Source organism: Sus scrofa, chromosome 8, assembly GCF_054392235.1.
Source record: "Sus scrofa isolate SSC_HxYL_T2T_F1_AM1 chromosome 8, Sscrofa_HxYL_maternal_Yorkshire_Landrace_v2.0, whole genome shotgun sequence".
Taxonomy (NCBI): Eukaryota; Metazoa; Chordata; class Mammalia; order Artiodactyla; family Suidae; genus Sus; species Sus scrofa.
This window is the reverse complement of record NC_139390.1, coordinates 89,398,014-89,423,976: the sequence shown is the minus strand read 5'-3', so window position 1 is coordinate 89,423,976 and position 25,963 is coordinate 89,398,014. Positions and strand designations below refer to the sequence as shown.

Genomic DNA, 25,963 nt, shown 5'->3' with positions numbered 1-25,963 from the left:
CTCTATGTCTTTGAGTCTCTCTCTGTTTTGTAGATAGGTTCATTTGTGTAATATTTTAGGTTCCATACATGAGTGATACCATATGGTATTTGTCTCTTTCTGACTTACTTTACTTAGTGAGATAATCTCTAGTTGGATCTGCTCAAGGTTTTTTCCCAAGTTGTTTTTATGAACACAGTTTTTAAGGGCTACATAATATTCTGTTGAGTGGCTTATACTATAGCTTACTTAACTATTTTCCAACTTTTAGATTTTTTTTTCCTTACAATAAACAATACTCTGATGAAAAATCATTACGCAAAAACTTTTTTTTACCTTTCCAGTGCAGAATATTTCCGTAGAGTAGGTTTCTAGAAGTGAAGTTGCTGGAACAAAGATCTGTTTATTTTTTAAAGCTTCTTCTGGGTTCTTTACCAGATGAATGCTTTTTCTTTTTTGTCAGTGTGAAATGTTTGTATTTGGAGAAGAGGGAAGGAAATCTCTGTTTGCTGACTCATGTTTTTATTTTGCACTTTAAACTGATAAGGCCACTTAGCTTTTGACATAAACTAAAGCAGGAAGTACAAAAAGGGGCAGAAAAAAAAAAAGTGTTGTCTTGCCAAGGCCATAGTGTCATGGGCTCATTCAAGTTCCTGATGGGAGGTAGGTTACTTGTTTGACTTATATGTAAACAAACAAAAAAATTAACTCAAGTAGGCAAAAATTAGTCCTCAGCCTGCCTTTTGGTTTGTATGCGCATTTACATGCGGGAGTTTATGATCTTGTCACTTTAATGTTTTCAGTGGCATCAGTCTGCCCAACTGGCCACGCGGTGTTTGGAGGCAGTGGGGTTTTCTTTTGTTGTTGTTGTGGTTTGTTCCCTGTGTGGAGGATGTCACCTTAGCGATCTTTATAAAACATAAATCTAATCACATTGATGCTCTGATTTAAAACTTTCCATTTGTCCACAGGATAAGCTGTATCACAGGCCCTTCACAGTCTCAGCCCGCCCTTATCAGTCTCTTTTCATCTACAACAACCTTGAATCCTAGCATTTCTCTTATGTTAGAACTAGCAATTTAGAAAAGTGCTTTAAAAATTGAGGCTGTAGAGCCAGACCACATGGGTTCAAACTCTGGCCCCGCCACTTAGAACTGTGCACTTGAACAAGTTATTTAGCTTTTCCATGTTTCACTTTCCTTACCTGTAAAATGAGGAAAATGATAATGTTCACTAAAGAGGGTCTGTTAATTATATAAAGTGCTTGGAACAGTGTCTTTCATGTAATGATCACCCAGAGTATTATCTTTATTGTTTTACAAAATTCTACTCATCCTTAACTGCCTGTCTGATATTTCCTCTTTGGGAAAACTTCCTGAAATCCCTAAAGTTAATCGTTCCCCCCTTTTCTGCTTTTATATATTATCAGCTATACCTGATGACCTTGCTGCAGTCACTTTGGCTTCCCACTGTGGCCTACACATAGCCCAGGACTCTGCAGCACAGTCCTTTAGCCTTGGCACGTGGGGGACCCAGTTTTCATGAGAGCTCATTGTTTACACACTGGCTCTTCCGTTTAATTGCAAGCCCCTTCAGGATGGGGTCTCTGCCTCCATCCTCTGTGGATAGCGCAGGTGCTTAGCAGGCACTCAGTACAGCTTTCTTTGTTTCTTTTTAGGGCTGTACCTGTGGCACATGGAAGTTTCCAAGCTAGGGGTTGAATTGGAGCTGCAGCTACCAGCCTATGTCACGGCCACGGCAACGCCAGAACTTATGTTGCAGCTTGTGGCAATGCCGGAGCCTTAACCCATGGAGCAGGGCCAAGGATTGAACCTCCATCCTCATGGAGACTATGTCGGGTTCTTAACCCGCCGAGCCACAATGGGAACTCCTTCTTCCTAGAGGACAACAAAAAGAAGCTGTTTTTCTTGTTCTTTTGCAAAATTAACCTTTAGTAAAAGTAAATGATCATTTTAGGAGGTTCACCCTGACCAAGTGTGGCTTTTGATAATAGTATTGTTTTCTCTTTTTCTGTTAAATGAAAATCATAGCAGCCTCAAAGAACTGGTAAATCTAGGTAAAACTACTTTACAAAGGGAAACAACTGATTCCTCCTACAGCCTATTGAACAGTTGAAGTTCCACTCTTCTAATTCCTTCAGGGAGCTAGATCATTCATCAAGCATTTATTGAGACTCTAATATGTGTCAGGGACAGTGCTAGGCTCCAGTAATGAGTTCCCCCTTTTATTCCTCTTATTGGTAATTTGTGCCTTCTTTTTTATTGATTTGTTTTGCTAGGGGAATATCTGAATTTATTAGTATTTTCAAGGAACAACTTTTATAGGTTTTCTCTATTATATATATGTATATATAATATAAATATTGTATATATTTTTTACTTTTTGCTCCCATTTCTTTCTACTTTGGGTTTAATTTGTTGTCTCCCCCCTTGGGGTAGATACCTAGAAAATTAGTCTCCAGCTTTTTTTTTTCTCATTGCTAATATATACATTTAAGACCATAAATTTCCCACTGGGAATTATATCTAGTCACTTGTGATAGAGCATGATGGAGGATAATGTGAGAAAAAGAATATGTATTTGTATGTGTGACTGGGTCACTTTGCTCTATAGTAAAAAAAAAAATGACAGAACACTGTAAACCAACTATAATGGAAAAGATATTTTTCCATTATATTTTCTTCTTTGACCCATGGCTTATTTAAAAGTGTAGTTATTTTTAATAACAGTATTTTTGGCATTTATTTTTAGTTATACTGTGATCAAAGAACATATTCTGTAAGGTTTATTCATTTGATACATGTTGAGATTTGCTTAATGGCTCATTTTGTGGACAATTTGGGTAAGTATTCCATGGTTTTTTTGTGTTTTTTTTTTTCTTTTTGCCATTTCTTGGGCGATTCCCGTGGCATATGGAGGTTCCCAGGCGAGGGGTCCAATTGGAGCTGTAGCCACCGGCCTACACCATAGCTCACAGCAACGCTGGATCCTTAACCCACTGAGCGAGGCCAGGGATCGAACCCACAACCTCATGGTTCCTCGTCGGATTTGTTAACCACTGAGCCACGACGGGAACTCCTCCATGTATTTTTGAAAGTATGTATGCTCTAGTTGTTGGGAGCAGTGATCTACAGGCATGAATTGAGTCAAGTTTTTAAAGATGTTAATCTTCTATGTCTGTTGCTTTTTTGGGTCATTTACTGTGTTAATCTCCCAATAAGATTGTTAGTTTGTCATTTTAATTGTCAGGTTTCTGCTTCATATATTTTGAAATTGTTATTACTTGGATAAAAATTAGGATTGTGATATATTCATGGTAGATGAACTCCTTTAACCTGAAATGTCCCTCTTTTATCCCTGGTGACACTTTTCTTACTTTCTTCTCTCTTTTTCTTTTTTGGCCATCCCGTGGCATATGGAGTTCCCAGGCCAGGGATCAGATCCCAGCTGCAGTTGCAACCTACACCACAACTGCGACCTACACTGGATCCTTAACCCACTGTGCTGGGTTTGGGATTGAACCTGCATCCCAGAGCTTCAGAGATACTACTGATCCCATTGTGTCACAGAGGGAACGCTGATGCCTCTTACTTTAGAGTCTCTTTTATCTGATTTGATAGCTAGGTGAGCTTTTTTGCTTAGACTTTGTATACTACACCTCTTTCCATTCTTTTTCTTTCAGCTTTTCTCTGTCCTTCTATTAGATGTGTGTCTCTTTTAAGTACAGTATAGTTAAGTGATGTTGCCAACCATACCCTGTATTTTACTTGGCATACCTAGTCTCTTGATATTTAAGTATTTCTTGAGACTTTGAGGATTAGATCTGAATCTTACTGTTTTATATTTGTCCCATTTATTATATACTCTTTTTCTTAAATTATTTGGATTAGTCATATTTTAAAAAATTATTCCATATTTTAAACTTCTCTATCACCTTTTTAGGGTTTTTAAATTTTTCTTTCAGTAGTTGCTTTTGTATGACGTGAATTCATAACTTATATCAGTAATAACTTAACGCTTTAACATGGTTTGGATAATACAAGGGCCTTAGCCAAGGATGACTGCATTTATCCCTTTTGCTTTTTTTGTTACGTATTTTAGTTCTGTATTTTAAACACTACAAGATATTCCTGTAATTGTTTTGGAAAGTCACTACTCTTCCAGAGTTCTTCATTCTTTCTGGCCGATTCTTGCTTTCTCCTTGTGCCTGAAAATTTCTGCGGGATGCCAGTTTGCTCAGATTTTGTTTGTTAGAAAGGACTTTTATTTCACAATCACTTTTGGATGATTTTTTTTTTTCCCCACTGAGTGTAGAATCCTGAGTTACCAGCTACTTATTTGTGTTTGGCATGCTAAATATTTCAGTTCACTCTCATCTTACTTTCATTGTTTCTGTGGAAATGTCAGATGTCAGCCCTATTGTATTGTGTCTTTTTAAAGATTTTTGTTACAGGTTTTCAGCAGTTATACTGTGATATGACATTAAAACTTGTGGATTTCTTTGTACTTCTCCTTTGGTTTTGTAGGATTTCATGAGTCTGTGGCTAGATGTCTGTTGTCAGTTTTGGAAAATTCTTGGCCAGTATTGACAAATACTTTCTCTGTCATGGTTTTTCTGTCTTGATTCAGTTGAGTATTTAAGATAATTCTAGGCTGTGTTTCAGTGTTTGTAAACACCAGTCCATTTCAGTTTTGCCCTTGCACTAGGGCATACCTCTTCTGGGGTCTCAACTGAGCATGGTATGTTTGCCAGAGTTTCTCTTTCTTGCAGGCTCTCAACTCCAGTTTTTTTGGTCTCCTTAATGCTTAGAAATTACTGAAATCTCTGCTTGGTTCTTTAGCCTCTTTCTGCTTGGCTGCTTACAGCATAGGCACTGGCAAATGCCTAGAGAAGAACAGCAGTGAAGAATGTTCAGCCTGTTATTTCGTTGCTTTTCACATCTCTGCAGCAGCTTGGCCTCTCCTGTCCTAAGTACTTTGGTTGCTCTTTTTGCCTTTAAAAAGCTTGGTTCCCCCCCCCCCGTTGGTTTGTATTTTATTCAGTTTTTATAGTTATTTTGGGGAGAAGGTTGGTTTGATACCTCCTCCTGCATCTTAGCTGGAGTTTGTGTAAAGTATCTTTTTAAATCTTTTTCACTTTTTTGTTTTCATCTGGTAAAGAATAACTAGAAGGTTTAAATGAGACAATCAGTGTAGAGTATCTTGTACAGTCTGTATGTGCTTCATTCCTTTCATGTCAATAAAAATCAAGTTTGAAAAAGCAGAGGATAAATTTCCAACCTTACTTGACCAATAGCCCATAGGCACAGGCTTGCTTACTGAGTAAATATTTATATAGTATTTATATAATATAAAGATAACTCCCTTTTCTTTTAGCATAAAAGATACTGGAGTAACAAACCAAAAACAGATGTTAAGACTATTGTATTTTTTTTCCCTATTGGTTTCAGGTTTTGTTGATTGAGGTGTGTTCTGAAATATATATTGTAGAGCCTATAAATGAATTTAAATATAAAACATCACAATAACTGTCAAGAACTTGAGCTTTTTTTGCACTAACACATCCATCATTGCTGTCTTAGAACTCAATATGAACAGTAAAATCTACTTTTTAAACTGCTTCTCAGCTTATTTATTTGTAAAATGGCAATGATTGTGTTACCTAGCTGAAGGAATTATTTAAAGGATTAGATACTGTGTCAATCTGCATGGGCTGCCATAACAAAATAGCACTGACTGAGCAGCTTAAACGATGGAAATTTCTTCCTCACAGTTCTGGAGGCTGGGGAAGTCCAAGATGAAGGCACCAGCCAGTTTGGTTCGGCTGAGAGCCCTCTTCCAGGCTTGCAGAGTGCCACCTTCCTCCGTGTCCTCATGGCAGTGCACATGGAGGGCAGGGAGGGAGCGCTCTCCCTCTTCTTCTTCTTCTTTTTTTTTTTTTTCTCGTCATTTTAGGGCTGCACTTGCAGCACATGGAGGTTCCCAGGCTAGGGGTCTAATCAGAGCTGTAGCCACCAGCCTACACCACAGCCACGCCAGATCTGAGCCTCGTCTGTGACCTACACCTCACAGCAACGCCAGATCCTTAACCCACTGAGCAAGGCCAGGGATCGAACCCGAAACCTCATGCTTCCTAGACAGATTCGTTTCCGCTGTGCCAGAGCCACGACCGGAACTCCTCTCCCTCTTACACAGCCACCAATATAATCAGATCAGGGCCCCAGCGTCATGACCTCACTTAACCTTAATTACTTCCTGCGAGGGCCATCTCCATCTGCAGGCACGCTGGGGGTGAGGCCTGCAACATGAGTGTTAGGTGGGGCAGAATTCAGTTGGTAGCATACTGTAATTCATAAGCGCCCTTCCCTTAGCACCTGGCCCATAGTAATCGTTTAACCAGTTGTGGGTTTTGCGGTAGAATTGATTTGGAACAGCTTTCTCGCTTTTTTCTTTTGCAGGTGCTGACGCCGTGTCACTTTTGGAAACCCTAGGAATGGTCATTACCACTCTTCAGACCCTCACCGCAAAGAAGCTGAGGCGACTCCTATGTAAATAAAGTGAAACCTCCTCGGCTGCCTTCTCGCACGTGGGGACACCTTTGTTTCTCCGTCCACGAGGGGTGTACCCGGTGCCGTCATGAATGTGACAAGTTTGTTTTCCTTCACGAGTCCAGCTGTCAAGAGACTTCTGGGGTGGAAACAGGGCGATGAAGAAGAAAAATGGGCAGAGAAGGCTGTTGACGCTCTGGTGAAAAAACTGAAGAAAAAGAAAGGTGCCATGGAGGAGCTGGAAAAGGCCTTGAGCTGCCCGGGGCAGCCCAGTAACTGCGTCACCATTCCCCGCTCCCTGGACGGCAGGCTGCAGGTCTCCCACCGGAAGGGGCTGCCTCACGTCATCTACTGCCGCGTGTGGCGCTGGCCGGACCTCCAGAGCCACCACGAACTGAAACCCCTGGAGTGCTGCGAGTTTCCTTTTGGTTCCAAGCAGAAAGAGGTGTGCATCAACCCCTACCACTACAAGCGAGTGGAGAGTCCCGGTAAGTGGGTCCTTGTGTGCAGATGCCTTTAGCAGCTTCGTGTGGTTTCTCAGCATCCTCATCTCCATGCTTTCCAGCTGTCATTTTTCCGTGTTAGGAGAAAGGGTATGTTTTGCCAGCCCTTGAACATTTCGTCCGTTCTAACGAGGTCGTCCTCTCTAGTTAATCTGGTTTCTTAGGAGCAGGGCTATGAAGCCGGTCATCATGTGAGGAAGACCTCGGGTTGTAATAAAGCTACAAGTTCAAGTGTTTTCTTTCTCAGTTGATTCTTTATGCTTCCCTTTGGTTCTGTGCATTTCTGTACACAAATGTAGCTACAGGTTTATTGCAAGGGAAGAGAATCAGGAAGGGAAAGAAGCATGGCGTTGCCCTCTGCATGCCGGAGGGTGCTTGCCAATAACATGTGACTTTTTCCTTAAGATCAGCAGCTTTTATCATTTCCAGTGGAATCTCACTATGGCCCAGTGTCTGGGGAGGATATGAAGGAATTATGTTCTCCTGTAGAATCACTTGATTCTCCTGCTTTAGAAGATAGTCCTAGTTTTACATGTAGGGCCTTTGGCGGGGCCGGGAAGCGTAATAAAGAATATACTTTAAAATGTACATGGTTTTGCTCTCAAATTCGAGTCCACATTCTAGACAGCTGCATCAATCGGCAAGTGATTAGGCATTCTCAAGCACTTAAATATCTCATTGTCAGACTGGAACCAATTTTGTTGGTGGGTTAGTTATTAACAGCTGGTGGTTACCAAGGATTCCTAAATGGGTCTGTGCATTAAATTCACAGGACTCCTTCCAGGAAATTCTGATTCTGGCATAGCCTGGTAATCTGAGTTTTTTTTGTTTTTTTTTTTAAGTACTACAGGTGGTGCTGATGGGAGCTATTGGATTGGTAATTTGGGAGCTACTCATCTAGATTCTGTAATAACATGGCTCTCAAATAAAAGGCATTCTGGTTTTTTTTTTAGGGAATGTTTACAACATCCGAAAAGAGTTTAAAGACTAGGGAATAATAAACATCTTTGTATCCACCACTCCATTTTGCCTTCTGTAACCGCTGTTCTGAATTCGATGGTTAGATACGATGTTAATCATTCCCACGCATGCCTCTATACCGTTATTCTGTGTGTATGAATCCTTGCCAGCATGTGCTATTATTTTGTGTATTTAAAGGTATTGTATAATGATATTGGACTATCCTACAACTTTCTGTATTCATTCAACATCATGGCTTTGTGGCTTCTGTATGACACACTTTAGGCTCACCTCGTCCAGTCCTGTGAGAAATCCTCTGAAGAGTCTGTTGAAATTTCATTGATGTCATTTGGGGAAGAATTGACATAGTCTTGCTTTTGAGCACAGTGGTTTTCTAAATTTACTTAGGTCTTTAAGTGTCTTCTGTAAAATTCTTGCACATTTTTTCTTAGATTTATTTCTAGATAACTGGGTTTTATTGTCTCCTTTTAAAAGTTACATCTTGGGAGTTCCCATGGTGGCTCAGTGGTTAACGAATCCGACCAGGAACCATGAGGTTGCGGGTTCGATCTCAGGCCTTGCTCAGTGGGTTCAGGATCCGGCGTTGCTGTGAGCTGTGCTGTAGGTCGCAGACGTGGCTCAAATCCCGTGTTGCTGTGGCTCTGGTGTAGGCCGTTGGCTACAGCTCTGATTGGACCGCTAGCCTGGGAACCTCCATATGCCATGGGAGCGGCCCTAGAAAAGGCAAAAAGACAAAAAAAAAAAAAAAAAAAGTTACATCTTGTTACAGTTGTTCATGGCCAGGGCTATACTTGCTTTTTTCCAACAATTTTGCTGAATTCTCCTTGTTCTAATATAGATGTTCTTTACTGCTTACTATATCAATTGTGATGTACATTTTAGTGTGTAATACATACAAACAAGATTGTTTGGGTACATCCCTATTTTGTGATCCCTATAGTAACTGTGAAGGGGACACGGGAAGATTCTACTCCCACTTGACAAATGGTGAAACTGAGGTCCCTATACATGGAGTGACCTGTGTGACAGACAGCTGAGATTCAGTATTGAGAAAACACTGTGGATGTGTTTCCTCCGGCTGCCCTCCCTCCACTTGACTCCACCCTTTCATCTTGTGCTGCCACCTGACTGGTCCCCCTGCAGGGTGGCCCCTGCCCCACAGGGGGCGTTACACACGATGGTCATGGCATCTCCCTGCTTCCCACGGCCCTTACACACAGCTCCGCACATTCTGGTCCTTGCCTGCTTTTCTAGCTTCTTTTCTCACCTTCCACGATTCTTGTGCTTGAGTCATGTGGAAACCCTCGGAGCCGTTGTCCTCTCCACCTTGTTTCTCCTCTCGCTCTGCCTCCTTCACTCTCATTTAGCCTCAGGCCTAAGCTTAATGCAGACCAGCTTTGCAGAGAAGCCTTTCTTGAGACCTCCTTTTCCACCCCCAGGTAGACTGGGCTCTGTTTTCCATACGAACCTGATTTTCTTTCTGATGTTCTTCACGCTTTTCTTGTTGTTGTTTTTGATGGGTTTTTTGTTTTGTTTTGTTTTTCTTTTTTGGTTTGTTTGGTTTTTAGGGCTGCACGTGCGGCACGTGGACATTCCTGGGCTGGGGTTGAATCGGAGCTGTTGCCACTGGCCTACACCCCAGACACAGCAACTAGCGGCCAGACGTGAGCCACGTCTGCGAACTACACCATAGCTTACGGCAACACTGGATCTTAACCCACTGAGCGAGGCCAGGGATCGAACCTGCGTCCTCATGGATCCTAGTTGGGTTCGTTACCACTGAGCCACGACGGGAACTCCATGTTATTCTTCTGTTTTTCATTCCAGGAGTCTTCCTTGAAGGATAGTAAATAAGAGCTCCCTGAGGGCAGGGACCATGTTGTGTTATTAGCATCTCTACATTTAGTAGCCAGCAGAGTTCAATACATTTTTACTATTATCTGAAAATAGTGGTTGTAATTTCTCTGTGCGGTTGTTCTTTTAGAGATGAGTTTTCAGTTTATCTATACCCTCTAAGCATCATCTTCTCTTTTGTGTTCATTTCATTTCTGTTGCTATCTGACATGAGATGGAAAGGTTTTAAGTTACTACTGAGATTTTGTTACTCCTAGTAATTTACATATATAAATGGTTTGCTTAGGGAGAAGGTGGAAAACCAGCTAAGATAAGGCATTTTTGAGACAACGTGAGTATCATTTCATTCTACCTTCTGGCCGGGGATCTGGCGAGCCATACATATGTAGACGAGTTCTTAAAAACTTTAACGCCAAGATCTGGAGAAGTGGAACCTTCTATTTTTCATATTGTGAAGTAGCTGATGTGGGAATAAGAACAAATGGCTTTTTCCAGGGACCTCCACGAAGCAGCCCCCAGCACCCTGTGGGAGAATCCCCTCTAAATCAAAGTGCAGGGTGGGGGGGTCTCAGCCCCTCAGAGTTAAATAGGCATTTCCCCTATGTAATGTGGCATGAAACTCACCTGGTTATTGTCTCCGTGAAATAGGAAGAAAGAGGTCTGGAATTCTAAGCCCCAGATACACAGCTCAGCACTGAAATACTTTGCACTCTGTCACTGTTTGATCTCAGATAAAGTATTTCAAAGAGCAGTTTAGCAGTGTAAGCATAAGACAGTCAGGTCTCCCAAACTTGATATTTTCTGTTGAGGCCTCTGTGGGTACCCAGAGAAAAAAATCAACAGAACTTGGGAGTCTCTAGAAGGTTTAGAGCAGTGATTTTCAAAGTGTGTGGTCCCCAGACTAGCCACACATCACCTGAGAGCTTGGTAGAAATGCATATTTTTAGATCCTTCCGCAGACCGACTGAATCAAACTCTGGGGATGGAGCCAGCAATCTGTGTTTTGACAAGCTCTCCAGGTGACCCTGATCCAGGCTAAAGTGTGAGAACCACTGGTTTAAGGTATCCAGGCAGTCATCAAGTCCAGTTTTCAGTTATTGAAAAGAGATGCTAACAAGTTAGAGTTTGAAATCCTTCATCATTTTGAACTTTGCATGTTGGTAGGGGTATATAATTGACCTACTTTTTCCAGAATTTCCCTTGCTGCTGATATTCATCAATATTAGTATTCTGATACAATGTGGTAAGATGTTTTTGGGGGGAGGTGGAAGAGTCGGGGAAAGAAAGGAATGCTTTGTTATTTGGCTCAGTGTGAGTTTTATGATTGTTCTTTTTGGGGTATTGTTTACTATCTCTGTTTCTTTAACCAAAAATAATTTTATTTTTGGTAATTTTTATTTTTGGTAATGGTAATTTTTCTTTAATCTAGGCCATTCATTTTGTTATAAATAAAAGTCTAAAAACTTTTGGGAAAAAAACCGAAAGTTACAGAAACACTTGACAGCAACTTGTACTTGTTATAGTTAACAATGGAAAAGCGTGCGAGAGGGAAAAACCTTCTTCTGGGGAGAGGTAGTAAGTGCTTTGGCCATTGCTGAAAATGCGTCTTTGGGAAGGTAGAACCTGGTAAGAATTTCCTTTTCTGTGAAGGCCTGGACAGTTTATAGAAAAGGGGAGGTTCGTGCAGCTTCTGAAGACTATGACCCCGCGGATGATGTAACAGGTGACTGTTTACTTGGACTTTCAGTAGCCTTTAGAGTCCAGGCTGCTTATTAGTGGTTGGGTTAAATGTTGGTTTTCTTTTCCTTTACCAAAGTAAACGCTGACAGCGGTGAAGTCGGTCATCTCGATGTGGTACAAAAAGACCCTGCAGTTGCTCTGCCGCCATTAAAGTGCCTTCACGGCAACGTCCTGTCATTTGGCCTTTTTCTTTCTTTTTCTTTTTTTAAATCTTTTTCACTTGGCTCTTGAAAGTCATCTTCTGTACTCTAAACTTCATCCACTTGAGAGACCCTCTTGAACCTGGGCTTGAAATGCTGAGATTTCAGTTTTGATCTTGAAAGTCACACTCTGGGTTTACGTCCCAGTGCTTCCATTTTCAGCGTTATGGCTCCCGGCTGTTTAAAATACACATGCAGAGTTCCCATTGTGGCGCAGTGGTTGACAAATCCGACTAGGTGAGGTGGCGGGTTCGATCCCTGCCCTTGCTCAGTGGGTTAAGGTTCGTGGTGTAGGTCAAAGATGCGGCTCGGATCTGGTGTTGCTGTGGCTGTGGCGCAGGTTGGCGGCTACAGCTCCGATTGGACCCCTAGCCTGGGAACCTCCATATGCCGAGGGAGTAGCCCTCAAAAGACAAAAGACAAAGAAAAAAAATAAATAAAATACACCTGAAATCCTCTTTGCCTGTTGACTGAATGCAAGTTTTGATCCTTTGGCTGCCTCAGTCACCATGGAATGCATGGCTTGGTAAATTTTACCTTAAAAAAGAAAGCCTTAAAATCATAGAAATGGAGAAGGAATTGGTGGTTGCCAGGGGCTGAGGACGCATGGGGACAGGAGGGGTGTGGGTGTGGCTATAAAAGAGCAGCTTGGGGAGGGACCTTGGGTTGATGGAAATGTTCTCTTTCGTGACTGTCAGTGTCAGCATCCTGATTGTGGTGATGTTTTTGTAGTTTTGCAGGGTGTTACCGTTGGCGGAAATTGGAGAGAGGGTAGGCGGGATTTCTCTGGTATTTCTTACAGCTGTGTTTGGATCTGCCATGATCTGATTCTAAAAAATGGTGATCCCTGAAAAGCAGTTAGTACGGCTTGCCACTCAGTGACAAGAGTGCTTTTCCTCGAGGCGACCTTTGTGTTTTGGAGGCGACCTTTGTGTTTTGGCAGCAGAGGTGCTCTGTGGGAACTTTTATTTTGTCACACAGAATGTTACAAAGACATATACTCAAGGATCGAGATTTAATATAACTAAGTTTTTATTTTAAAATTTTTATTTTTCTATTTTTCTGTTTGGTCTTTTTTTAGGGCCACACCTGCAGCACATGGAAATTCCCAGGCTAGGAGTCCAATCTGAGTTGTAGCTGCCGACCTACGCCATAGCCACAGCAACACCAGACCACAGATCATGGCAATGCCGCATCCTTAACCCACTGAGCGAGGCCAGGGATCAAACCTGCATCCTCATGGATATTAGTCAGTTTTGTGACTCGCTGAGTCACAGTGGCAACTCCTTGATGGTTTTTAAAAAATAATGTGTGTCTTCGGGTTGTGAAGACTTGAACCAGTGATGACAAAAACTTCTAATTAAAGGGGTTTTTTGCTTTGTTTTGTTTTTGTTCTTTTTTTTTTTTTTTTTTAGTCTTGTTAACTCAAGTTAGTATATCTATTGGGAGGATGAGAATTGGGTGTGGAGAAGTATTGGCTTTTCCCTTAAGTTTATCTGAGTGGTGATAAAGATCTAGGAGTCTGATAACTGAAGCTGTAAGCCACATATCAAGCTACAGGTGTTTTGAAGATTTAGGGTTAATTAGCAACAATATCAACTATAACATTAAAAAAAAAAAAAAAGCATTATGACCTGTGTCTTGTACTCAGGGTTCTCCAGAGAAACAGAACCAATAGAATCTATAGTAGATAAGTAGATAGATTTATTATAGGAACTGGCACTCATGAGTATGGAGGCTGAGAAGTCCCAAGATCTGCACTCTACTCGTGAGAGAACCAGGAAGGCTGTAATGTAAGCCCCCCGTCTTAGTCCAAAGGCCTGGGGACCGGGACCACCGGTACCCAGGGGCAGAAGAAGAGAGTTGTGCCAGCCTTTTGGTTCTGTTCAGGCACTCAGCAATTGGATGGTGTCGACTCACCTGAGTGCGGTGATCCTCTTTGCTCACCGTGTATAAATGCTTATCTCTAGAGACACCCTCGCAGACACAGGAATGTAGTTTTAGCAGCTCTCAGAGCATCCCTTAGCCCAATCAAATTGATGCATACAATTTACCATCACACTCTCTTTATCATCTCCATCTTCATTTCTCTTTACTCAAACATCCGTGGCACATGTGACGCCCCAGGAACTGGGTCTGCCCAAGAAAGCAGGGCATGTGATTTCAGGGCAGTGTAATAATAGAAGTGTGGCCCAGGCTGTAGCCAACTCCTCCAAGCCTGAGAGTGGCTGCAAAAAAGCTCACTGGACTCTGAAAGACTCTAACACATCTGAATGTTGTGTTCCAGCTTGTGTGCTGGATCAGATACGTATGTATATTTCATTGTGCAAAGGATTGAAATCGGTTTATAAGAAGACTTACAGTGAAGCAGAAAGCATTGCTGATAAAGTAGACCAGGGAAAGCAAATTTCCAAGGGCAGGTCAAGACTGAGAGGAATGTGAGCACATATATGTTCTTCAGAGTCACTGGGACACAGATGTACTACTGTGCGTAGTTGCTCTGTGCTTGCGGCCCTCTTCTGGAGGGTTCTCGCGTGCTGTAGGTGTGGGAGAGACATGTATATGACACTGAGATGGAGGAAGAACGCTTTCAGAGTTGGAAGAGGTCGTTCAGAGCCTTGGGGCCTGGGGCTGGGTGGTGGGCTGGGTGGTGGGCAGTGCGCAGAGGCCTCCTGCAGGCGGGAATCCTTGGGGCAAGGACAGTGTTCCCAGACTTTGCAGCTGCTGTTCCGCAGTCCACTCAGGGCTCCACTCTCCCGTCCGTCCACGTGGAAGTTTTGTTTTGAAAAAGCCCTTGGTTACCACTTCTGTTTCTGTCCTAGTTCAAGACGCAGCCAAATGGAAGTAGAGTTTAGACAGTCACCTTTTTTCCCCAAATATTGTCATTGGCATTTGGCTCGTGTTTGATCATTTCGTCGCTGTCATCTACAGTGTTAATAGAAACAGTTGAAGGAGTGTAATCATGTGAAGGATTTTATATCCAGATCTCTTAGTAGATGCCATTTTCTTAAATCCAAGGCAAAATGTAAACTTTATTATTCTGATCTTTTTTTTTTTTTCCTTGAGCAACTGCTCCTAGTGCACTCATTGGGGCATTGGTTTATTTATTAATTGATGAACATGTGGTAAGTTTTAGCAGTTATTTTATGTTACCTTTACAAAAATGGTAAAAGCACATAAATAACGTGAATTGAAGGAGACAGCTAGACAGCTATTATGTGATTTGTTTCTGGGTGGAATAAAAATTATTGCAGATCTACTCCAATTTGAAATTTTAAGACTTTACTCCGCAAATATACAGAGTATCTTTCTCATACTTTTGCTTTGCTGACCATTATCCTCTACTTCCTTCCTTTTCTATCTCTGTAACATTAGGTGGGCAAGAGAAGATATTTTCAGACCTTTCTGATTCATTTAAAGTTCAGCACTTATCCAGCTTTTCCATCTACCTCGGCTGGTTTATAGAGCTGAAGGAACACTAGCCAGCTAGCAGCTGTTAAAAACAAAGCACACAGGCAGAAGGCCATGACTGATGAAAAAGCAATTTTGGAAACCACAGAGAAACATTTGTTGTAATAAAGTAGCTCCCTGATTGCAACTGTGTGGAAATAATGTTTTAAATGAAAAGGGAAAGCCTGGCTAATAGCTTCCAAGACTTAGCTTTGGGTGAAATACTGTTGAGACCTGTGAGCTGTGCTTTTTGGCTTTTTATCCCCATGTGTGGCTCATCCTCAAAGAGTGATTTCTTGTTGGTTTGGGAATGTTTTGCGTGGTTGTGGCAGGAGAGTCACACGTAATATGCCCCGTTTTGGTACTGCCTAGGCTCTTGATGGACACTGAACAGGGAGAGAAGTGGAAGGGAAGGTTGTTGGGCTTTTGCGGTGATCTCAGGCTGATTTTCTCAATTTTACCTACAGCCTCCTTGGTACTAGATAGATGTTCAAAGATTCAAAGCAAAGACTTGATTTCTTTCCTCAAAATCTATGTCGCAGCCCCTTGTCTTTTTCCACGTTGAAACGCAGATATTCTCTTGATAGGCCTAATATCATGAATTAGCTACATCATCAGACCTCTGCCCTGATAACTGGAGCAATGAGATTTGTACGGGGAGGAGATGGGGCAGCAAAGAGTGGGTATTTGAAAGAGCAGAACTGAGAGACTTTGGGCAGCTGGAGGGCCCCCTGAGCACTGTTAAAAATCTCTGAGGGGAGTTTCTGTCATGGCTCAGTGGTTAACGAATCTGACTAGGAACCATGAGGTTGTGGGTTAGATCCCTGGCCTTGCTCACTGGGTTAAGGATCCAACATTGCCGTGAGCTGTGCTGTAGGTTGCAGATGTGGCTCGGATCCTGAGTTGCTGTGGCTGTGGTGTAGGCTGGTGTCTACAGCTCTGATTAGACCCCTAGCATGGGAACCTCCATATGCCAAGGGTGCGGCCCTAGAAAAGGCAAAAAGACAAAAAAAAAAAAAAAAAAAAAAAAAAACCCAAAAAACAAAAAAAACCCCAAAAAAACCCTCTGAGGGCCTGGAGAATGGGAGAACTGAAAAACCCAAATTTTGTTAGTTTGCCAGCTTGGCTGAGGATTTGTTGTTCTCAGATACTGGTCTCAGGACTAGGTTGAAAGGATGCAGACTGCTGTTCCCCTGCGTTTAGTCTGGTCTGGGCTTCCCCTGCCTCACAGCAGTGCCTCCCCATGGGTGAGAGATGGGGCGCTAAACACTGAACTTGCCTCTTACCCTCTCCCCTTTCCTGATTATCAGCGACCTCAACTGGATGTCTCCATTCCCGTGACCTTGAGCACCGAAGCCCTTAACACTCCCTCCAGTAGGCTCGTCATGAAACTGCTACGGGCCACGCCACGTGGGTTATGTAACTTTCCTCCCTGAGAAAAGACCTAGCATCTGGAAACAGAGACTAGGCTTAAATAAAAAGATTTAGGTCCACAGAGGACCGTTTGGCATTTTGTTTCCCCTGGTTCTTTAAGCGGTCATTTTTATGCCCTGGAAACGACGTCAGCCGACCTTACAGTGGAAGATGAGATCCACATTCATCACTCGTCAGTCCCAGGACAGCTCCTGGAGAAGCTGCTGCTCTTAGTTCCCTGCTCTCTCACACGAACGAGCCGGGTTTTTGTTGTAATAGAAGTAAGGGTCTGGTTTCTGTACTCACATATCACCTGAACCCCTGCCAGTTTGCCTCTATGAGATCTTCAGTCAGAGCAAGACCAAAAAAAAAGAAAAAAAAGAAAAAAAAAGCCTATGATTTTTAAAGTGATATTTGGACAGCTTTTTGTGAACTAATGACCACAGAGTGGAATGTCTTATATGTTTTTTTCCTGGATGTTTTTCTGTAATTTCCCAATAATTGTATCCAGCCATCTGTCTAGGAGATTCAGCAGCAGTGTTGTTGTTTTTTTCCTGTGACAGTATCTTTGTTTGAGCAGCTGAAAAGCTTATCCAGGTGTGATGGTGTACTGGACTTAAGTCAGGTGGTCAAGTTAGGAAACAGGTGTGAGTAAATGCTCTTGAAACGAGTCTCACACAGATTTTAAATAGGAAAAAAGAATAGTTGATTTTAAAATGAGTTATTTTTAAAACGAGAAAACGGATGAGAGCATGTCATGAGGACATAGAGGTCATCCTGAAGGGGCTGCCCCTGGCTAAATCAGACAACATAATTAAGGGCAGAAAAGAATTATAAGCCACTAGGGGATGAAAACAGGAATCCATGCTGATGGTACATTAGGGAGACGGGAGGGGCTGTTGCTTTCAGTAGAATGCCCGTGGCTGATTGGTAGCCATGGAGTGGAGTTCTGGAGGAAATTCAGGACAAATAAGGATTGCAAAGGAGATACTCGGCTGTAGTCATAAGGTTAAAATATGATGGCAGAAACTAGGGTCGGAAGGCTTGGACTGAAATTTTGGCCTTGAGTATATTGGACCTTGGGCCAGTTGCCTGTCCTCAGTGAGCTTGTGTTTGCTAACCTGTGAAATGGGGAGCGATAATATTTACTTTCTAGCGTTGTGGCAGGGATTCCATTAAAGAATGTGCATGGAAAGGCTTGATGCATTCTTGAAACATAATGTGGCTGAGACAGTAAAATAAAGAGCACAACTTCTGTGCACATCTTCTTTAGAATAAAAACAAATTGTAATGTTAAGTAAGTTTATGTTAAACAGGTCTTCAGAAAGCTGACTGTAGTGTGACCCTTGAACAACGTGGAGGTTGTAGGTGCCAAAGCTCAGTGCAGCGGCAAATCCGCGAGTAGGAGTTCACGTTGTGGCTCAGCGGTAACAAACCCAAGTAGTATCCATAAGGATGCGGGTTCAATCCCTGGCCTCACTCAGTGGGTTAAGGATCTGGTGTTGCAGTGAACTGTGGTGTAGGTCACAGATGTGGTTTGGATCCTGCATTGCTACGGCTGTGGCATGGGCCGGTGGCTGACCTCCAGCCTGGGAACTTCCATGTGCTGTGAGTGAGGCCTTAAAAGAAAAAAAAAAGAAAAAAGAAAAGGAAAATCTGCATGTAATTTTACAGTCAGCCCTCCATGTCTGTGGTTCTGCATCCTCATTCAACCAGCCATGGATCTGATAGTACTACAGTACATGTTTAGTGAAAAAAATCCATATATACAGATCTGTGCAGTTCAAACCCAAGTTCTTCAAGAGTCAATATTTACAATATTAATAATAGTAATAATAACAGTTAAAATAGCTACTTTTATGCTTCTAAGTGCCAGGCACTGGGCTTATTGATTCACAAGTATTCTCATTTCATCCTGACAGCAGCCGTTAGATGTAGAGAGAGGTGCCCACCCCAGGGCCACTGAGATGCAGTTTAGGTAAATGGCCCCATGGCTTGCAAGGAGGGAGCCAGTGTTCAAACTGCAGTCTAACAGCAAAATCCATGCTGCTACCCACCACACTACGGCTTCCCCAAAGAAGCTGCTTTTTTCCCCCTTAATCAGTTTTCTCTCTGACAAAAGGGGCGAGGTATCCAAATTTTTCTGTAGTAGAGCATTTGATCCAAAATGCATACATGCACCAGCTGCTTGAATTGGGAGTTGATAAAAGAAGATTGAGAGTCCACATACCTGTGCTACAAATGTTTCTGGAGATTTTATTTGTATTTATGTCCCATTGGTCCATCTTCGTCATTAGACAGCAAGTGTCCGTTTCCTGGAATATATTTAACAGAATTAAATTTGAACGTGGAATGAAAACTAATTGGCATTCAGCTGCAATTATACACGAAGCCAAGCTGCCTGGTGTGACACTTGGGGATGGCCATTTCCATATCAGTAGCATCTGGTAGATGATTAGGCAGGCTAGGTGGACGGCTTTAGGTATAGAAGTAGCTATTCCTCACTGAGTGCTGACCATAACCCAGGACCTCGTTAAAACTAGCCTGCTCAACCCTGCCAGACACCATCAGGCAGTGGTGAAGAGCTGAGATTCTGGAACCAGCCTGCTTGTTTGAATTCCGCCTCCACTGGTTCCTGGCTGTATATTCACAGGCAGCTTCCTTAATCTCCCTCTGCCGTAATATCCACTTAACATCCATATAAAGTGGAGGTCATGGCAGTGCCTAGATCAGAGTTGTTCTGAGGATAAAATGAGTTAACATTTGATATGGACTGATACAGCCCTTGGCACATATAAGCACAGTATAAATATTAAATAAAAAAGACAGCTGGAAGAAGTACTCCTATTCCCATTTTCCTGGTAAGAAGTGAGGCATAAAGACTAAATTCCCCATCAGTCGGCTAGTAAATGACTGTAGGAGACTTCCTCCAGCTTCAGAAGTCCACAACTGAAACCCACCTCTAACTGTTGCTAAACTTCCTGTGTGCCTTAGGAAGGACTTTTTCCTCTCCTGGTATTTTTAGCTGACACCCTGAAGTTTTTCTACCTCTAACAAACTATGTAGTCTCTAGTAACATCACACCTTCCGTCTGTGGTAGTTAAGCAAATAAATACTTGGCAAAAGAAAGCAACTTGGGTAAGGATGGAAGAGGAGGTGGAGGGAGGGGCTTGCATTTGAGAGCTGGCCACATGCCACCTCCTAGAGCTTGTCCCTTATAGCCCTGCCGAGAAACAGGTTCATGCCTGAATTCATGCAACAAGGACCCTGGGCTTCTTGTCCGAAGCCAATGCTTTTTCCTAGCACCATGCCGCCTGACCACAAAACCCGGAGACTTTGTGAATTTTCTTCTCAAATTAGTATAAGGCCATGCTGGTCTCTTCTATATTTTTCTTTTTTTAAAAAAAAAATCCTTCCTTCCTTCCTTCCTCCCTCCCTTCCTTCCTTCCTTTTGCTTTTAAGGGCCACACCTGTGACACATAGAAATTCCCAGGCTAGGAGTCAAATTGAAGCTATAGCTGCTGGCCTATACCACAGCCACAGCAACACAGGATCTGAGCCACTTCTACGACCTACAGTACAGCTCACAGCAATGCTGGAGACTTAACCCATCAGGCGAGGCCAGGGATTGAACCCGAGTCCTCATGGATAGTAGTTAGATTCATTACCACTGAGCCACGACAGGACCTCCTCTATATTATTCCAATTTAATCTGAATATCTGAGAGTTGAGACGGACACTGTATAGAGTTTTAGAGGTGAAAAGGGATGATTTCTAGAAATCTGACTTCAGGTGAGAAAATTTAAGTTCAAGTTCCACAACTGGTTAGAGACATAGACGGTGCAAGAGGTCTGGGATTGTGTTGGCAACAAATAAAGTACCCCTCATCTTCCCCACCCAGGCTGTATTCCTATATTCCCGACTTGGAGGTCTGATTTGCTTTGTCTGGGGTGAAGTACAGGAATCTGCCTTTTAAATAAGTGTCTGGCTAATTCAGATGCAAAAGCCTGAGGGCTGTACTTTGAGGAAGACTGATCTATATTGATCAGCTTATAACAAGCAGTTCAAGAAGAGTCATGCAATTCACAAATATACATTGATTGAGAAAACATTTATTAGGGACCTATTATATGCCGAGCACTGGATGATACAGAAGAAAGAAAACTCAGTTCTGCTCCCAAGGGGCTTATGGTCTGGGGGAAGTAAAGTCAAATTAGCAACAAAATGTTGTAGATGCTGCGATGATTTAAGCCGCAATGGGGCACAAAGAGTTCATTTCCACTGGAGAGGGAGGGGGGAGAAAAACCAAGAAGAACCCCATGGAGAAGATGACATTGGAACTGACACTTGGAAGTATGTCAGTGAGCAAAGGTACAGGAGGAATGACCCAGCAGATGGAAACTGCTAGAAGCTTGAGGTAGCTGGGTGAAGAGCAGGGTTGAAAGGACAGTGACCCCGAAAGATAGGTGGGAACAGGAATCTGCAGTAGGTTATGGAGTCTTAGCGGATGTCCTGTGGAGGCATAAATCTCACAGATAAGATGTATTTCAGGGGACTTGTCTGTGGTACAAAAAGGGACACTCATTGGCCTGGATTATCTAGGAGGTTGGGTTCTCAGAAGTTGATTTAGGCCCTTTTAAGGTAAATGGAAGATTTTTGCAGATACTTTGATTGAATACAGTTCATTTCTCTGTTTAAATTTTCTTCGCTGGAGTTCCCGTCGTGGCTTAGTGATTAATGAATCCGACCAGGAACTGTGAGGTTGCGGGTTCGATCCCTGGCCTTGCTCAGTCGGTTAAGGATCTGGTGTTGTTGTGAGCTGTGGTGTAGGTCGCACACTTGGCTCAGATCTGGCGTTGCTATGGCTGTGGTGTAGGCCAGAGGCTACAGCTCTGATTAGACTCCTAGCCTGGGAACGTCCATATGCTGCGGGTGTGCGGCCCTAGAAAAGACAAAAAAAAAAAAGACAAAAAAATTTTTTTTCTTCATATATTTGTCTTCCATTCATGTATTTCTACTCAAGAGTAATTAATATACTCCTCAAAAATAAATACAAAGTTGCTACCTTTAGGCAAAAATCACAGTAACTTTTAAAAAGATGGTCCCTCAAAAAAATTCAACCGAAGACTGGAAAGAGAATTTTAAAAGCAACCTCCACTCTGTCTTTTCAGTTTTGTGGCACTGAGTGCTGTAGTCTGGTGGTTATGAGCAGACCTTGATCCAAACTCTGGCCCTCGGCTCAGCAGCTGCGTGACCTTGGACGTGTCCCAGAGCTGGGCTGGGCCCGCTTCCTCATCTGCTGAGAGAATTCAGGGATCTGCCGTGAGCTCCACGTGCACAGAGACCATGGCTGCCCATTTACACCTGCCGTGCCCACCCAGAGCCTCGCCCGGGGTCAGTATTCAATGGGCGTGTATGTGCTACCCAGGGAACGTTATCTAATATCACTGCAAACCTTCCCTCTGCCGCCCCACCAGTAAGCAGGCAGAAAGATAAAGGGCCACCTCTCAGGGATTTGGGGCTATGTTTGCATTAAAATTTAACCTCCGTGGAAGGTTCTGAGACGCTTTTTTCTTCATTCAGTGTATTTTCTCGGACGTATCTTGAGGGTAAGGCATTTTATTTCATGAGTGCGTATACTATTAACTTTTAAGTGGTCTTACCCTCTCCTCCACTCTCTCCTGGAAATGCTTCTGTTTAGAAGGTCACTGAACACACACTGTATCTGGGGACATCTGTCTAGGGTAGATACTATCCTGGGCACAGCTGCTCTGGCAGCCTGGCCGCCTGCTCTCCCTCCTCCTGCCCCCACCTGACCTGTTTTTAAATGCTGAACCTACTCTCAGGCCATCCTCCTGTTGGCGTTGGCTCTGAGCCACCTTCCCGCTCATGGGTGACCTCACTGGCTGACCTGAAACCCGCTGGGATGGGGGCTGGCACTGAACTCCGAGGCTCCAGATGTCCCCAAGGCAGGAGCTGCAGCAGTCAGCGGATGGCACAGCTTCAGGCAGGAAGGCCCTTGGAATTTGAGATGCTAGGAAACTGAGAGACTTGCTCAAAGTCACAAAAGTAATAATCATTGCAGCCAGAGCTAGAGCTCAGACCTCTGGACCCTTACCTAAATTCGTTTTCCGAGTCTTCAGAGCTAAAGGGCATTTGTGTACCATGGGGTCACAGCTGGCTTATTTGCTATCATGTCTCTGTGGATAAACATAGGCAGAGACCTGGTAGCTTTGTTATTAGAACTCTCTTGTGTGTTTTGTTTGAGAAAAATAAAAAACAAAAAAACAAAACCTTGTTCATGAACATTTGGCAGATCACAACCTTTTCAGCCTTAGTCTGGTCACTAGACTACACTGATGACTTGGTCATAGAATTGCAAAGAGTATTCAGAGTCTCAGATCTAGAGGGTGTGCGGGAGTGCTTTCCAAAACTCAGCCCCTCCCTCCCATTTTAGCTGTTTCTTTTTCATTCCTTTTCCTTGTGCCTCGGTAACCCAGAAAAGCTGAGTCCAGTCTCAGAATCACAAATGTTTCCTAAAACAAAGATACCTTCTAACACTTGTTAGTTTAGTTTCTCTGTAGACTAGAAAAGTGATACATTTTTTAAAGAAAGAGATGCATAAATGCCTCGAAAAGTGGAGGTTTTACATCACCAAAAAAAGAGGCAGAAATCTGACTTTTTTCCTCCCAAAAGGTCAAGAAAAGGCAGGAAGAAAGCTTCCTCCTTTTAAAGACACACAGCAATTATTAGTGATTTTTCAGTGGGTAGAGAGGTATGGTGAATGCCCTCAGAGCCCTCCTTGCGTCCCTCCGCCCCCAGGATGCACATGAAGAGGTGATGTGGCAGAGCTCAGGGTTGGTTTGTTTTCTTTAACCAGGGTTAGAACTCTTAGAATATAGGACTGACTCAAGTCTGATTTTTAAATGATTCCAGTCAACAATTTATGTGTGTGTAGGAAGGGTTCTAACGGGGGGCTCCTCTTTCAAAGGAGATTCTTATCATTCAAATCAGCCAGTTGGGATCAGCCCTTAAAGGGCAGCTTTAGTCATTCTCTCAAGTTGCCAAGTAGGAGTGACCTTATCAGTGTGCTGAGGAAAAGGGCCCCCACAAGAGTCAGTGCTCCCACGTTTCTGGTTTCCCTAGGATAGAAATAGACTGAAACATGGAAAGAGATATTAAGAGGAAGGCATTCCTCAGCCTCACCCCCTTCCTACATCTGACTTGAGTTAGGCCTACAGTTTGCAAATCCTAGTTCTTGCAGCTGGATAATCAACCTCTCACACAAGAAGGAAGAATTGCACATAGGCTTGTTTAAATATAAGATCGTCCTTCTGCATATTGATTCTTTCCTTGTCCCCAGTAGAAATCTTCATATTGAAGTATTGCTGAAGAGAAGGAGCCAGGACTAGGGTGGGGGTGGGGAGACGTGGCAGAGAGCAGAGCCTGTCCTTTGGGATGCCACACAGCCCAGAGAGAGGCACCTGAGCCTTGTCATCTTAGGGCAGCTGGGGTGTGGAGGCTTAACCTGCCCAACTTGCTTCCGCACGTCTCTCCTCTGCCGCGTGACTACTTTCTTGGACTTTCAGACCCCAGACCCATATCTTTACTGAATTTAATTCATTATTATTTATAGTTCAGATGACCATAAAGTTTATTGCCCAAACCAGGACACTTTTGAGAGTGACAGGGTGTCCTGTTAATAATTCCATCCAAGGAAGTCCCATCATGGCTCACCAGTAACGAATCCAACTGGTATCCATGAGGACACAGGTTGGATCCCTGGCCTCACTCAGTAGCTCGGATCCAGCATTGCTGTGGCTGTGGTGTAGGCAGGCAGCTATAGCTCTGATTCGACCCCTAACCTGGGAACTTCCATATGCCAAGGGTTATGCCCTAAAAAGCCAAGAAGAAGAAGAAGAAGAAGAAGAAGAAGAAAATCCCATCTGTTCCAGGAAGACTGGGATTGTCCCAGGGAAACCAGAATACTGACACTTCTTCAAACTATACACGTCAGATTGGATCAGCCTTCACCTATTAGCATCATCAAGGAGTTAGAAGCATCTCATAACTGAACTTAGTCAGTTAGCCTGGAGTTTTCTCCTTTGACTTGAGTAACCTTAACTTTAATCTGCCCAGAAACACTTCTGGAATTTATTCTACTCATCCGTCCCTTAAACTGTACAGGACCTAATTTAACATTCTTGGAAAGGTAGTCATCGAGACGGGACAGAACCTCAGTGGTTGAGAGTGCTCATTGCCTTTGTTTTGAATCTCAACTCTGGACCCTTTCTCTGTGACCTTAGGTACGTTATCCCTCTGGCACCCTTATTTGCAAAGTGTGATAATATGCTCAGCATGGTTCCAGGCTTCAAGTAAATATCTGTGGTGTTAATATGTGTTCGGTAGAGCGTGGTGATCACCTAAAAATCAGTTGGGCAAACATCTCCTTGCTTCTACATAAGTACTCTTAGTTCTAGAGTCTAGTTTATTACCTTAGCTGCCTCCCTCCTTGCTGGTACCAGTCACTTTTTACTATAATTTTCCGAACAGTAACTTGCTAGACTTGTGATGCTGAGTAAGTAGGAAATCCATACATTTAAACTGCGGTACGTCCACCCAGCCCAGTGCAGTGCCACGCCAGGTACTCAGAGCCACAGGTAACATGGCAGCCACCTCTTCCTGGAGGGTCGGTTTTACTTGATTATAAGTTATTTAAGATATCGCTTCTATATTTGATAAGTAATGAAGAGTAGAGCATAAAATGTTTTTAAGTTGGTTAAAATAACTCAAAATGTCAGTGTAATTTCAGTTCCCTTGGAAACCCTGGGGCCCTAGGTAGGTTTACTTGCCTCTGTCACTCATGCTTACATTGGTGGAAAATGTTGAGAAATCTCAGGAAAATGTCTCTCAGAAAGATTCTGAGGGTAATTTGAGAGGGTTTGAGGCACAGGTTGCTGTCCTTGTTAGAGGCTTAAATTGAACTTTAGGTAAATTTGACAGAAATGTCCGCTTCCAAGAGGATATCCGTTTATTTTTTACCTGCAGTTCTGCTTATTAACTTTGAACAGCCCATAGAAGGCACCGTATGTCTTAAACGTCATCAGCACTTGAGAGCGAGACCTGCAGCTCTTTACTTTCGGTATCTTCACTTGGTTTTCACTATAGGAGCTAGTGTATCTGTGAGAGCGAACCAGGGATTCTGAATTGGGAGATGTACATTTTATAGCCCCAGAAGTAGAGAAAGTGGGATAAAACTCTTTTAACTGGGCAT

At 42.9% G+C, this 25,963-nt stretch overlaps 1 protein-coding gene and 2 long non-coding RNA genes across 18 annotated transcripts in view; 2 read left to right on the top strand and 1 right to left on the bottom strand.

Annotated features, from left to right (window-relative positions):
- LOC102165892 (uncharacterized) overlaps positions 1-25,963 on the bottom strand; it is a 108,066-nt gene that overhangs the window by 9,043 nt on the left and 73,060 nt on the right. For 2 of the 6 annotated variants that reach the window (XR_002346752.2, XR_014812867.1), the window contains one exon: positions 17,257-19,004. This is a non-coding gene — a long non-coding RNA (uncharacterized LOC102165892). Of the gene's footprint in view, positions 1-9,528; positions 9,894-12,869; positions 14,752-14,872; positions 16,241-17,256; positions 19,005-25,963 lie in introns of those variants that run through there. The other 4 variants (XR_014812869.1, XR_002346753.2, XR_014812864.1 and 1 more) reach the window with 4 other exon arrangements.
- The window catches only part of SMAD1 (SMAD family member 1), an 80,376-nt gene that overhangs the window by 23,838 nt on the left and 30,575 nt on the right, over positions 1-25,963 (top strand). For all 11 annotated transcript variants that reach the window (XM_084970921.1, XM_021100454.2, XM_021100452.2 and 8 more), the window contains 1 exon segment: positions 6,459-7,036. In XM_084970921.1, the coding sequence (XP_084827047.1) occupies positions 6,637-7,036 (400 nt within the window). In that variant the 5' untranslated portion in view covers positions 6,459-6,636.
- LOC146400928 (uncharacterized) lies at positions 18,610-24,597 on the top strand. The gene is made up of 2 exons (XR_014812872.1): positions 18,610-20,161; positions 21,598-24,597. It is a non-coding gene; the product is annotated as an uncharacterized LOC146400928 (long non-coding RNA).